The 12073-nt window shown below is 35.6% G+C and overlaps 1 protein-coding gene across 1 annotated transcript in view; it reads left to right on the plus strand.

Annotated features, from left to right (window-relative positions):
* Positions 1–12073, plus strand: part of Lrp1b (LDL receptor related protein 1B) — a 1950158-nt gene that overhangs the window by 1507420 nt on the left and 430665 nt on the right. The window contains exons 37-40 of the mRNA XM_051166335.1: positions 70–199; positions 10079–10205; positions 10304–10455; positions 10752–10876. Of these exons, the coding sequence (XP_051022292.1) occupies positions 70–199; positions 10079–10205; positions 10304–10455; positions 10752–10876 (534 nt within the window). The remainder of the gene's footprint in view (positions 1–69; positions 200–10078; positions 10206–10303; positions 10456–10751; positions 10877–12073) is intronic.

Consider the following 12073-nt stretch of genomic DNA (forward strand, 5'->3'; position numbering starts at 1 on the left):
ATTTCAAGCATAACTGATAAGCAATTCTATTACCTAACTTAATTGTGGGCATTTTTGCATTTCTCCTAGGCAACATATATTGGACAGATCATGGGTTCAATTTAATTGAAGTTGCAAGACTCAATGGCTCTTTCCGCTATGTAATTATTTCCCAAGGCCTGGATCAGCCAAGATCTATAGCTGTGCACCCAGAAAAAGGGTAATTTTAAATTCTACATGTATTTTCTGGGCCTGAACTATGTTTTAAAGGTTATATTAGGAAAATGTAGACAATAACATTATTTTAACTATAATATCTACAACATGATAATAAATTGAGCACAGACAGTTTATTTTAATTTTTCAAGGATTTGTTGGTAGAAGTCATACTTATCATATCTTTTAAAATTCATTTTTATATTTTGTAAACATTTCATCTGTGTATTTTGGTCATCCCCAAATCGTATTTCTTCTTTTATCCCACACCAATTCCCAATGCAATATTTCTTTCCAGCTACATTAACTACTCCTTTTTAATTTTTTTACTTATTACTTTTTGTTACCCAATGAGTTGAAGTACAGTTGACTGAACATGCATGGTAGAGGAGCGTTTGTCAGATCCTCGGCAGCTTACATTGGCTATAATACTGGCCAAAATGACTAACCCACCCTCACCAACGTTTAACTGCAAAGAGCAAAACAGATGGCAAAATGAACTCATTCCTTACCTATGACTAGACGCTGATGGGCCCTTTGTGTGCAGCTCATGTTCAGATAAACACTTCTCTGAGTTCATGGCATGTGTGGGAATTGTTTTACATGGCCATTCTTAAATGATTCAAATGTGCCAGCAAACAATGTAAATATTGACACAATTAATATTAAAATATTTAGTCCATCACTCCAGGCTTATCTTAGTCTAAGAAATTTGCACCAAATATCATAAAAAGCTTAGTCTCTGTAGGTAAGAGAGCTTCTGACTTGTTAGGCTGAAAATAGACTTTTAAGGTATAAATATCTAGTTCCTTAGATTGCTTTATTTTACTGGTTCTTCTAACTCATTCTTCTTTTTTCCCCCAAAACTACACAAATTTATGCATTTTATTTTATACAAGATGATAATTTAAAATGTATTTTCCCCTGATGGCATGCACAGTCTGTGCCAGAGTAAATAGCTAGGGTGAATACAAGGAATTACAAAAGCACAAGTCTCCGGGCAGTCAACCTGAGGCCTGAGAAACCTGCTTACTGCTGCCCAATGCTCCCTAACCCATTCTCCTTAATGATAATTTTTTTTTAAAAAAAAATTAATTAACTTACATCCTTTATCTTGAACTAAAAAGATCTTATCCCCTAGGCAACTAAACTTGATTGTAAAACTAAACTATTTGGTCTTCACCACCCCCCCCCCCCCTTCCCCAGAGACTTGAGAAGGAATAAAACTTAAATGTCTGGGTGAACCAGTAGCGCAGGTTAGCAGCTTCCAAAATGGAAAAAAAAAAAAAAAATGACTGAGACAATTTACTGTCTGAACAGAATGTACCATTTATATAACTCATGATCATCCTATGGTTCTCCCTGCTATGTGTAGTTTGTTTTATTCATGTGTAATAAAATAAATATATATGTTAACATTTTTAATTGCTCAAATTTTCTTTTCTTCTATAATATATTAATTATACATATTAGTGTATCATAGTGTTATTTTCATTCAAGCACATAAGGCACGATGGTAATCTTATATTATCCTAATATTGTCTTTTAACCTCTTCTTACTCCTGATATTCTTCCTCTTCCCAATTAGTACAAATTCTACTATGATATCATTTGGGAGTGAATTTACCCAAGGAGCTTCATTAGGTATACTTACAGGAATCAGAATCAAGGGCTATTTACTAGCATATGGACATCTTACCTAAAACTACACTACTGAAGAACCTTTCTCTCTCTCTCTCTCTCTCTCTCTCTCTCTCTCTCTCTCTCTCTCTCTCTCTCTCTCTCTCTCCTTCTCTCTTTCCTTCCCTCCATCCCTCCCTCCCTCCCTCCCTTCCTCTCTCTCTCCCTCCTCCTCCCCTCTCCCTCTCCTCCAAAATTTATCTATGCCTACTCAGGGAGGTGTGGTGCCTCTTGAGCTACACATGCCTTACCAAGCATAAACTACTTACAAATCCTCTTGTAAATGATGTGTAGAGAACCCAGTGAGTCCCTCTCCACCCCGATGATAGAAAGTAGATGGCCGCACTCTACAGAAAGTCTTATGTGTGTCATCAGTGCTGATGAGAGTTCAAGCATACAGTACCAATGGCATATCAAAGACTACAAACCACAATGCCCCATCTTTTATCTATCTTACATTCTCTTAGTCTCATCTTTCAAAATGTTCAAATTAGAGCAAAGTGTTATGTCATTTATTCTCAGCACTTCTTCCATTTATTAAAAAATAAAAACAAAGAACCTTTTATGACCAAAATTGACAGCACTATTAATCTATGCATTAATCATAATTATTTGGGAGGCAAATTTAAATGTACATCATGACCATTTACCAAAACAAAGGCATAAATTTGCCCACTAACGACAATATCCTCTCCAACCATAGTTTTGATCAGATCTATAGTACCAAAGATGAAATTCCATCTCTCAGTGGGATTGAAATACAGTCAGAAAGTGGTTGTGTGTCCTCCAAAGATGCAAGTTACTAACACACCAACAGGCACATCTTACCTGGAAGATCATCATTGTATCATAAACTATTCATAGCTGAATCTGACTGTGGATGACAATTCCCTTCCTGCAGCCTGCACAGCATCGTCTAAAACCAGAACAGCTAGCTTTCAGGGAGGAAGCTTCCAGCTCAGCTCCAGCTGGATTTTTCTATGTCATGTCACCAATACATACCATATTTTCATCAATAAGGGCTTATTATCAAATTCTTGTGATTAACCAGGAGCAGTAAGAATAACCTGTCCTGTTTTGGGGGACCTCAAGAACTTTCCTGGCTGGCACTTTTGCCTAAATATGCTATGGTTTCTAGGAAAAGCTTTATCCATCTATTCAAGATAACTCCATCCAAACTCTTTCATTTTTAATCTTAATAAGTTTACAAAATAATTGGTTTCCACATCGCTTTTCCTCTCTCTCTTTTTTTTAAAAGATTTATTTATTATATATACAAGTGTTCTGCCTGCACAGGCCAGAAGAGGGCACCAGATCTCATTATAGATGTTTATGAGCTACCATGTGGTTGCTGGGAATTGAACTCAGGACCTTTGGAACAGCAGTCAGTGCTTTTTAACCTCTGAGCCATCTCTATAGGCCCTTTCTTCTCATTCTTTATTGTGTTGACCCTCCTTTTCTTTTTCTTCTCAATTCTCCCAGTCTGTAACTCTCTTTAACCTTTTCTAACACCTAGTATTTTCTGTCTGTTTTTGTTCTTCTCATGGGCCTTTACATAGTTTCCTTGCCTCTATAACACTCTCACATAAATACACATATAAAAGTTAGGAACTCAGATATGACAGAGAACATGTGGTGTTTGTATTTCTGAACTTGTGCTATATCACTTAATATATTTTCTAGTTCTGCAATTTTTATAATTTCACTTTTCTTTACAGATGAAGAAAAGCCAGTTGTGTACCATGTTTCCATGATCTGTTCATCATTTGATGGGCATCTTTGATGATTTGTCTGCTTGGAGTAAACATAGCTATACAAATGTCTCTGTAGTAGGGTCTGGAGTTGAGTTATTTAGTCATTCGAATTTTAGTGTCTTGAGAAGCATACACACTGACTTTCGTAATGGCTGCACAGGTTTGAATTGTCACCAACAGTGAATAAGCAGTCCTCTTTTTCGACATCCTTACCAGGATTTGTTGTCGATTGTTTTCCTGATAATGGCCATTCTGATTCCAATGAAGTATACTCTTTATTTAATTGGTTTTGATCTGCATTTTCTTAATGAGCAAAGGTGTTGAACAGTTTTTTAAAACGTTATTCACCATTTGTAGTTTTTTCTTTTAAGAACTACTCGGTTTCTTAGCCTATGCTTTAGAGAGTAGTTTCCCGTTTAGTTATTTTTGTATATTCTGCACATTAGTACTCTATCAGATATGTATCTGTAAATTATTGTCCTCCCGTTGACTTTGGAGTGTTTATGTTCTCTGGTACTCGTCTCCTTTAAGTGTTAAACCTTACTCATGTAGTCACCATTTTTAAGTTTGACTATATCAACATTCTCACTTGGAAAACATGCAAGTTATACTCTCAAAAATTATTACACCAACATTCACCATTCCATATATTTAGTTAATATGTTATTAATTAATTAACCAATTTAATGAATGTGTTGATCTGACCATTAGTCGTAATACATGGCAACTTAGAGGACAAAAAGGGAAATGGGGGGGGGGGAGGAGAGACACTCAACAAGAACAGGGCTGAGGGATTCAGCGCAGACAGCTGTAATGGTGTGGTTGTTACAGGAGAAGAAACATGAAAGGTTGTCGCAGCGCAGTGAGTCGTTAAGATACAGAAGACAGCATTGGTGTAACACTGAGTGCCCAGACAGCTTTCTCTCTCCAGAGGGGGAGCACTTCTGAATGAGTGAGACTAGAGAGAGATGCTTTTAGGTTACATTTGAGGTGAGTTTGTGGCCTTGCCTGTGACAAAGGGAAAAGATTGATCAAGGGTTCACACGTTCATAGGTTCATTTGCGTGGTCCATAAACCCTGAGAGTGTCAGCTATAGGAAGGTAAAACGACAGTGCTGTCAGCCAGCGGAAACCTGCATGACTCCAGAAGTCTTCCCACAGAGTGCAGCTTCTCCACTCTGCTCAGATGTCCTTGATACTTTATCACCTTAAACATGTCCTTCTTGCTTTCAAATAACACTCAGGTCGGATTTTTGTTTTGTTTTGTTTTGTTGTTTTTTTTTTGTTTGTTTGTTTGTTTGTTTGTTTTGTTTTTGATAAAACCCAGAAATGTTTAGTTAACTTTTCAATATTTTTTTTTCTCAGCTTCTCAGGAGTGTGATTGTGTTTGTTGTCTCATTACTGACCCCTGAGTGGTTTTCAAACTCTCCTGTCTCTGGCATTTCTCCATATACCCACAACCTCATCATAAAAATGTTATTAGGTTTTACTCTCTAGCTTTCTCTTGGACACTTCCCTCCATTAATTATACGCTGAAGATTTTTTTTTACTTTTATTATCATTATTGCTGTTATTATTAATTCACATTACATCCCTATTGTAATCCCCTCGCTCTTATCTTCCTGTTCCCACACTCCCTCCCTTTCTACTCTATCCCTCTCCCCTAGACCTCTGATGGGGGTGGGGTCTTCCTCCTCCACTGTCTGACCACAGCCTATAGGGTCTCATCTGGATAGCCTGCACTCTCATCTGTGTTCCCACAAGGCCTCTCCCCTAAGAGGCAGTGATCAAATCACTGGCCATCAGAGTTCTTGTCAGCCTCCTGTTCAGATGTAGCCGATGAACAGCTCATTCTCCTTTGAAGAATTTAGTGTTCTATTTCCTGCCCTCAGTAGGCAATCATGTTTCTGGTTCTCTCTGAAGGCTCCCACAGCTCCATGAGCAAATTCACTAGTACTCTTTACTTCCAACACCATAGGCATTTCTTTCCCCCACTTTTACTATCATGTGAACTGATCTCATTTTGGGTCCGTCAGTGAATTACCGTCCATACAGTGAAACCTACAAAATCTACATAGATATTTACAGTCTTAAAAACAAATTTAATATCTTTCTATTTCAGTTTTGCTTTAGATTTATGTGTCTGTCACTAAACTAATTTCACATTACCCTCACGCACAGTGACTACCTTTCTTAAACATGAAATTTTCAGTGTTATTCCTCACTGCCAAAAAGTGAAGCGTTGCCGTTCCTTGCTTTCACACAAGCCATACGCCATCTCTTCTACAGGCAAATCCTTCCATTTCTCTTTGTAGACCTTTGTGGGACTCACCCTTCCTCTTCATTGAGAGACCAGAAGCTTATCAGTGACTCAGCAACATGTCTACAAATAGTTTTGACTTCCATGTCTTCATCCCTAATATAAAATTTACATTTCAATTCATAAGCCAAAACCATAATGTCTATAACAATATTGGGATATTCTTTATATACCCTCAATTTTTATTGACAACATTTCATAAATAGTCACATGAAGAAAGATTTTTCCAAGTTTGCAGTTAAGAGTAGAAATGATTCATAGAAAATAATTATTAGCATTTGAAAACACCAGCAGCAGGTGTCCCTCTACACGTTGGCAGACATTTATTTATTAACTTGATTTTAGTGAAAAAAGAATTTAAATGAAAGGTCTGTAAACGTTATTCAAAAATGATTACCAAGTAATATTAACATGGAATTTTATATGCTAAAATTTCTATCTTAGAAATAACTTACAGCAGCTTACAATTCTGATTGAAATTAAAACATGGCAGGTGATACTGTCAAGGGAAAGGGGGACCATAATGGAGTAAATTAGCTAAATTCAAGATATAAATGTGCCATGTAAAGTGGGCAGGAAGCCTATTTTGGAACAATGGAGATTTGAACTCTTTTAAATGTAGCCAAATGCAAAGCCTTCCAACACCATAGGCATAGGAACCACCTAGGAATTTAGTTCCACTAGAAAAGTCAGATTTCTCGCCTGGGTTTTTTTTTTTTTTTTTTTTTTTTTTTTTTCTCCATTTGGCAGCTCCTGGGTATTAGGCAGAGTTGAATGTAATAATTTTCTTTATACTGAAGAGTCATTTTTAATGTATGAAAAGTATAGGAAATCATAACATGACATGAAATGATTTGATCAACATGCATAGGATAAAATTGTAAGGAAAACTCAACATTTCATTTCTTTCTTAGACACCAGGATATATGTTGCCTATCTTGATTAAGCGTTATATCTCTGCATAGGAAAAATTATATGTAAAGATATAATTTTCATATTAGACTAACAAATAATTTGTTACCAAAGAACAATTATAATAAAATATAGAATATGATTTTGAAAAAGTTTTAAATTTAAAGTGAAAGTGAGGCAGCATATTCTGTGCAAAATTTACCACATAAGTCATCCACTGTCCATTTTCTAAATCTTCTTTTTACCATTTCCCAGCATTGGGGTCCTACTCTTATCTGTGTGTTATACGTTTCTATTCTATTCTATTCTATTCTATTCTATTCTATTCTATTCTATTCTATTCTATTCAGCTCCCTACTTTTAGATTCAAACTGAAGAAATATGAATTAATCTTGTCTTTGCATTTATGAGATGTTATTTAATTTTGGTCCATTCCAAATCTCTTGATTTTATCAAATTGATAAGTTAATTAATCATAAAATCATCATTATACAGTTATATTTGGTTTTGTATAATAGGACATTCTTGCAGGTCATACTTACATGCATAAAAATTTGTATAAAATCTATATCCATAATAGATTTTTAAAACACTTCTTTAAACTTAGAAATTGTACCAGTGTTCATTTCTGCATCTTTCACGGAAGCATCACAAATTCAAAATAAAGAGGACCTATTACTGTTAGATAATATTAGCTTGTTCTTCAAAACAAAGCTCCTGCCTCCTCACATTAGCTTCTCACCCCACCTCTGCTTCTATGGACATCTCTTGTTATATTCTTTGTAACCCCCAAAATAGCATTAAATATTAATTATTAGCACTGATAGAACAATATACAACAACGGTGATGATGTAGGCCTGTATTTTTAGGGCTTGAATTTGTTTCCTAGTTTGTCCATTGTTTGATCATATGAATAGAAAACATCCACTTTCAGTGCCATCACTTCCACAGCTGTGAGAACTGGGGCTAAATATGTTTAACTGCTTATGTAGACTGTTTGTTCCATAAAGTGCAGAGAATGATATACAACTGTTGGGCATTTGGATTTAAATGAGACATTTTACTAAATTTATAACACGAAAAAGTAAAACATTAAATGGTTAGCCGCAGGTAGAACCAGGAGAGAGTGAAACATCATCAAATTTCATGTTTACAACGTTTTCCAGAGATGAGTGAATTAGCATATGAGAGGGAAAACCATAGGTAATATCATCAAATTGGCTTACACTCATCCAGCAGAAATTGATAAGGTAAGCCAGTTGGAGTTCCAGGTTGAGAGAGGTGACACTTCCAAGTTAAAAACAACAAACAAGCAAAACAAAGCAAATAGCATTAAATAGAGATCACCAGATCATGTGCTTAAATCGTTATCCAGTTGAAGCTGACTAGGGACGCTGAGACAGGCAGGTAAGAGAATTCAGACAGCACTCCTCAGCTTCTGCATAGAAGGATTTCTGGCTTTCCTTTTGACAGCATAATCTGTCTTGTAGCTGTCCTCAAGGGCATACTGTTTTGTTTTTGTTTTTTCCACCTTTAGCTATTTGCTTCAGGGCCTCAGGAGTGAGTTTCACTGGAGAGAAAGGTGGGCCTCTCTGCACCTGGATTAGACTTTCATTTAAAACTAGGCTTCCTGGCTCATTTGGTGTATTTGTAAGCAAATTGGCATGAAGCAAATATGCATTTCCATCCCTATTTGAATATGTTAAAAGATGATAACCATGAATTTCCTAGATGCCAGATGTAATTCAGCAACTTCTACCTGTTAACAGTCATGCCATTTTTCTTCAAATAATTAAATAACATCATACATTTGTCTAGCAGTTAATATTTTTAATATATTGAAGTTACCACTTAAAGTTCTTGATTTTACAGAATGCACTTTAATGCTTTTAAACCAGTTTCATACTAATAAAGTCTTACTTAAATTTTCTAGTAAATATTCCCTTTTAAACTATAGAGCTTGTAATATGAATGACAATATCATCAGGATTCAGTTACTTGGAATTCTTGTAACACCTCCTTTATAATATTGTCAAATACCAACACTTATTACCAATAACTATTAAAATAATTCTAAATAATATGCATAAATAGAATGTACGTATTTTATGTAGTTCAAGTTTTTATGGTTCCTTAATAATTTTATATGACTAGACAAAGATAAGCAGATTTTCCTTAGGTTAGGAATATAAAACTTTATGATATTTTGAGTCATACTAACTCATATATGAATCATCACAGACACTCATTCCTGTCTGAACAAATGATTACCATATTTTTCTTAACTTTAATTTTCCATAGTTTGAAAAGCTTGTGTTTATATAATTTCAAATTTAGGAAGAATTGTATTTAACTAAAAGCATGATTCTCTCTGTTTATTGTATAAATAGTGAAATTTATGAACGGGTGACTGAATGAAAAATGAATGAACTGTTACCGCCATTGTTTATATCCTCTTTTTCAGCATTTCTTGTCTCATAATACTTTAATTTCTTTTACTGGATTACATAGTCTTTCACATCACAGCTTTTGAGATTATTAGAATGAGAATACTTTCTTTTGTAAGTATGAAATTGTATTTTTGGGTGAATCACAAGCTAACCTTTAAATTTTAAATTTACATTTAAGAATTAGGGTTGAAAGTTACAGTGATTGGTGTGTAGATGCCAAAATTAAATAATACTAAATTTAATTTATAAATATCATAATTATTCAATGCTATATGTGAAAATCTGAATAAAAACAAAACAAAACAGAACCCCACTCTTTATTGAGTCTACAATTTAGTAGAAGAATAAGTTCACCATGATTAACAAAGTAAGGAAAGGACAATATAATCCTTACTCTAGTCTATGTGCTTTGCTGTTAAGATGTAGGGTTCATTATACAGTAATAATCCAAGAGTCACCAGAAGCCTCATGAAGAAAATCTGACAAAAACCAGGCAGCTGGGTGGAAAAGAGAATTCCAGATAGGATGGTCACATGCAAGGGATTCTTCCAAAGCACTGAATCCATCTTTGTAATTGCTACACCTGGTTAAATATTTTTATAATAAGATTGTATTTTTATCTGCAGAGATATTTGTATATTAAGTTGTGTGGTTTATTACTTGGTTCTGTTATGAGCATTATGCTGTTAAGGATTTTGATGTCATCTTGTTGTCTTATTTGATGCCCCTTAATCTGTTAATTATTATCAATGATCATTCACTTTCAGATTCTTGTTCTGGACTGAGTGGGGACAAATGCCCTGCATTGGGAGAGCTCGCCTAGATGGTTCTGAGAAGGTCCTGATTGTAAGCATGGCAATAGCATGGCCTAATGGCATCTCCATTGACTATGAGGTTTGTTGGATTGTTTTTAAGATACTAAAGTGTTTCCCAGCCAACTTGTAATAAATAACCAAAACAGTTTGTACCATTGCTTTCCAATAACTATTTAGGAAAATAAGTTATACTGGTGTGATGCCCGAACAGACAAGATAGAGAGAATTGACCTTGACACTGGCGGGAATCGTGAAGTGGTGCTGTCTGGGAACAACGTGGATCTGTTTTCAGTGGCAGTCTTTGGGGCTTACATCTACTGGTCTGACAGGTAATTTACTTTCTCATAAGTGTCTCGGAATGTTATTTTAGTGCCATTTCTTTGCCCTTGAAGGATTAGCCATACCTTAGCAAGGTTAAAGAAAGCATTTCACAAAACCGTGTAATTTTTGGAGAAGAAGCCTGTCAACACGGGTCTCTGACTATTTCACGGTCAAGCATTTCATCACCACACACTACGTCTGTATTCTTTTTCTTCCATTTGAACCATCTCTTATCTTCAGTTTTACTTTGCTTTATTTCAACTAATTGAAAGCTGTTAACCCTGTATGTTTAACTTTTTGGCAGAGCACATGCCAATGGGTCCGTCAGAAGGGGCCACAAGAACGACGCCACAGAAACGGTAACCATGCGAACAGGACTTGGAGTTAACCTAAAGGAGATCAAAATTTTTAACCGAGTGAGAGAGAAAGGTCAGCACACTTAATAAAATATAAAGTTAACAAGTATTGTATCATTTCTCTTTCCTTTTAAAAAATTAAGAAATTAACTGTATTAAGTTCAAAATGTGAAGATTTTCCTTTTTGATCATTTTCTTTTATGAAAACCAGATAGAAGCCCAGGGAAATGAACATATAACAGTTTGTGTACATGTTTATATATATTTTTTGTACATACGTACAGTCATGTGACATAGGACAAGTGTTGAGAATGAGTTTGCACTAATACATTTTAAAATATTTTTTAAATTTTATTTTATTTTTTTCTGTACTTGAACTTTTATTTTTTATTTTTATTTTTTTAATGTTTTTTTTATTAATTTATTCTTGTTACATCTCAATGTTTATCCCATCCCTTGTATCCTCCCATTACCCCCCCCCCATTTTCCCATTATTCCCCTCCCCTATGACTGTTCCTGGGGGGGATTACCTCCCCCTGTATATTCTCATAGGGTATCAAGTCTCTTCTTGGCTACCTGCTGTCCTTCCTCTGAGTGCCACCAGGTCTCCCCCTCCAAGGGACATGGTCAAATGTGAGGCACCAGAGTACGTGAGAAAGTCATATCACACTCTCCACTCAACTGTGGAGAATATTCTGACCATTAGCTAGATCTGGGAAGGGGTTTAAAGTTTACCTCCTGTATTGTCCTTGGCTGGTGCCTTAGTTTGAGCGGGACCCCTGGGCCCAAATCTGTCTATCATATTGTTCTACTTGTAGATTTCTAGGACCCTCTGTATCCTTTTATTTTGCTATTCTCCCATGCGTCTCTCATTTAGAGTCCCAATAGAATGCCTTTCCCTCTGTCCCAGTTTCCTGGTAAGTGAAGGCTTTCGTGGGACATGCCCCTTGGGCTAGTATGCAGATATAAGTGAGTTTATACCATTTGATTCTTTCTGCTTCTGGGTTAACTCACTCATTATGATCATTTCTAGCTCAATCCATTTATCCACAAATTTCGGGAATTCCTTGTTTTTAATAGCTGAGTAGTGCCTACAGACTGGGAAAAAATCTTCACCAACCCTACATCTGACAAAGGTATAATATCCAAAATATATAAAGAACTCAAGAAATTAAACACCACCAAACCGAATAACCCAATAGAGGAATGGGGCTTGGAACCAAACAGAGAATTCTCAACAGAGGAGTATCAAATGGCTGAGAAACACTTA

Source organism: Acomys russatus, chromosome 24 (genome assembly GCF_903995435.1).
Source record: "Acomys russatus chromosome 24, mAcoRus1.1, whole genome shotgun sequence".
In the NCBI taxonomy this organism is placed as follows: Eukaryota; Metazoa; Chordata; class Mammalia; order Rodentia; family Muridae; genus Acomys; species Acomys russatus.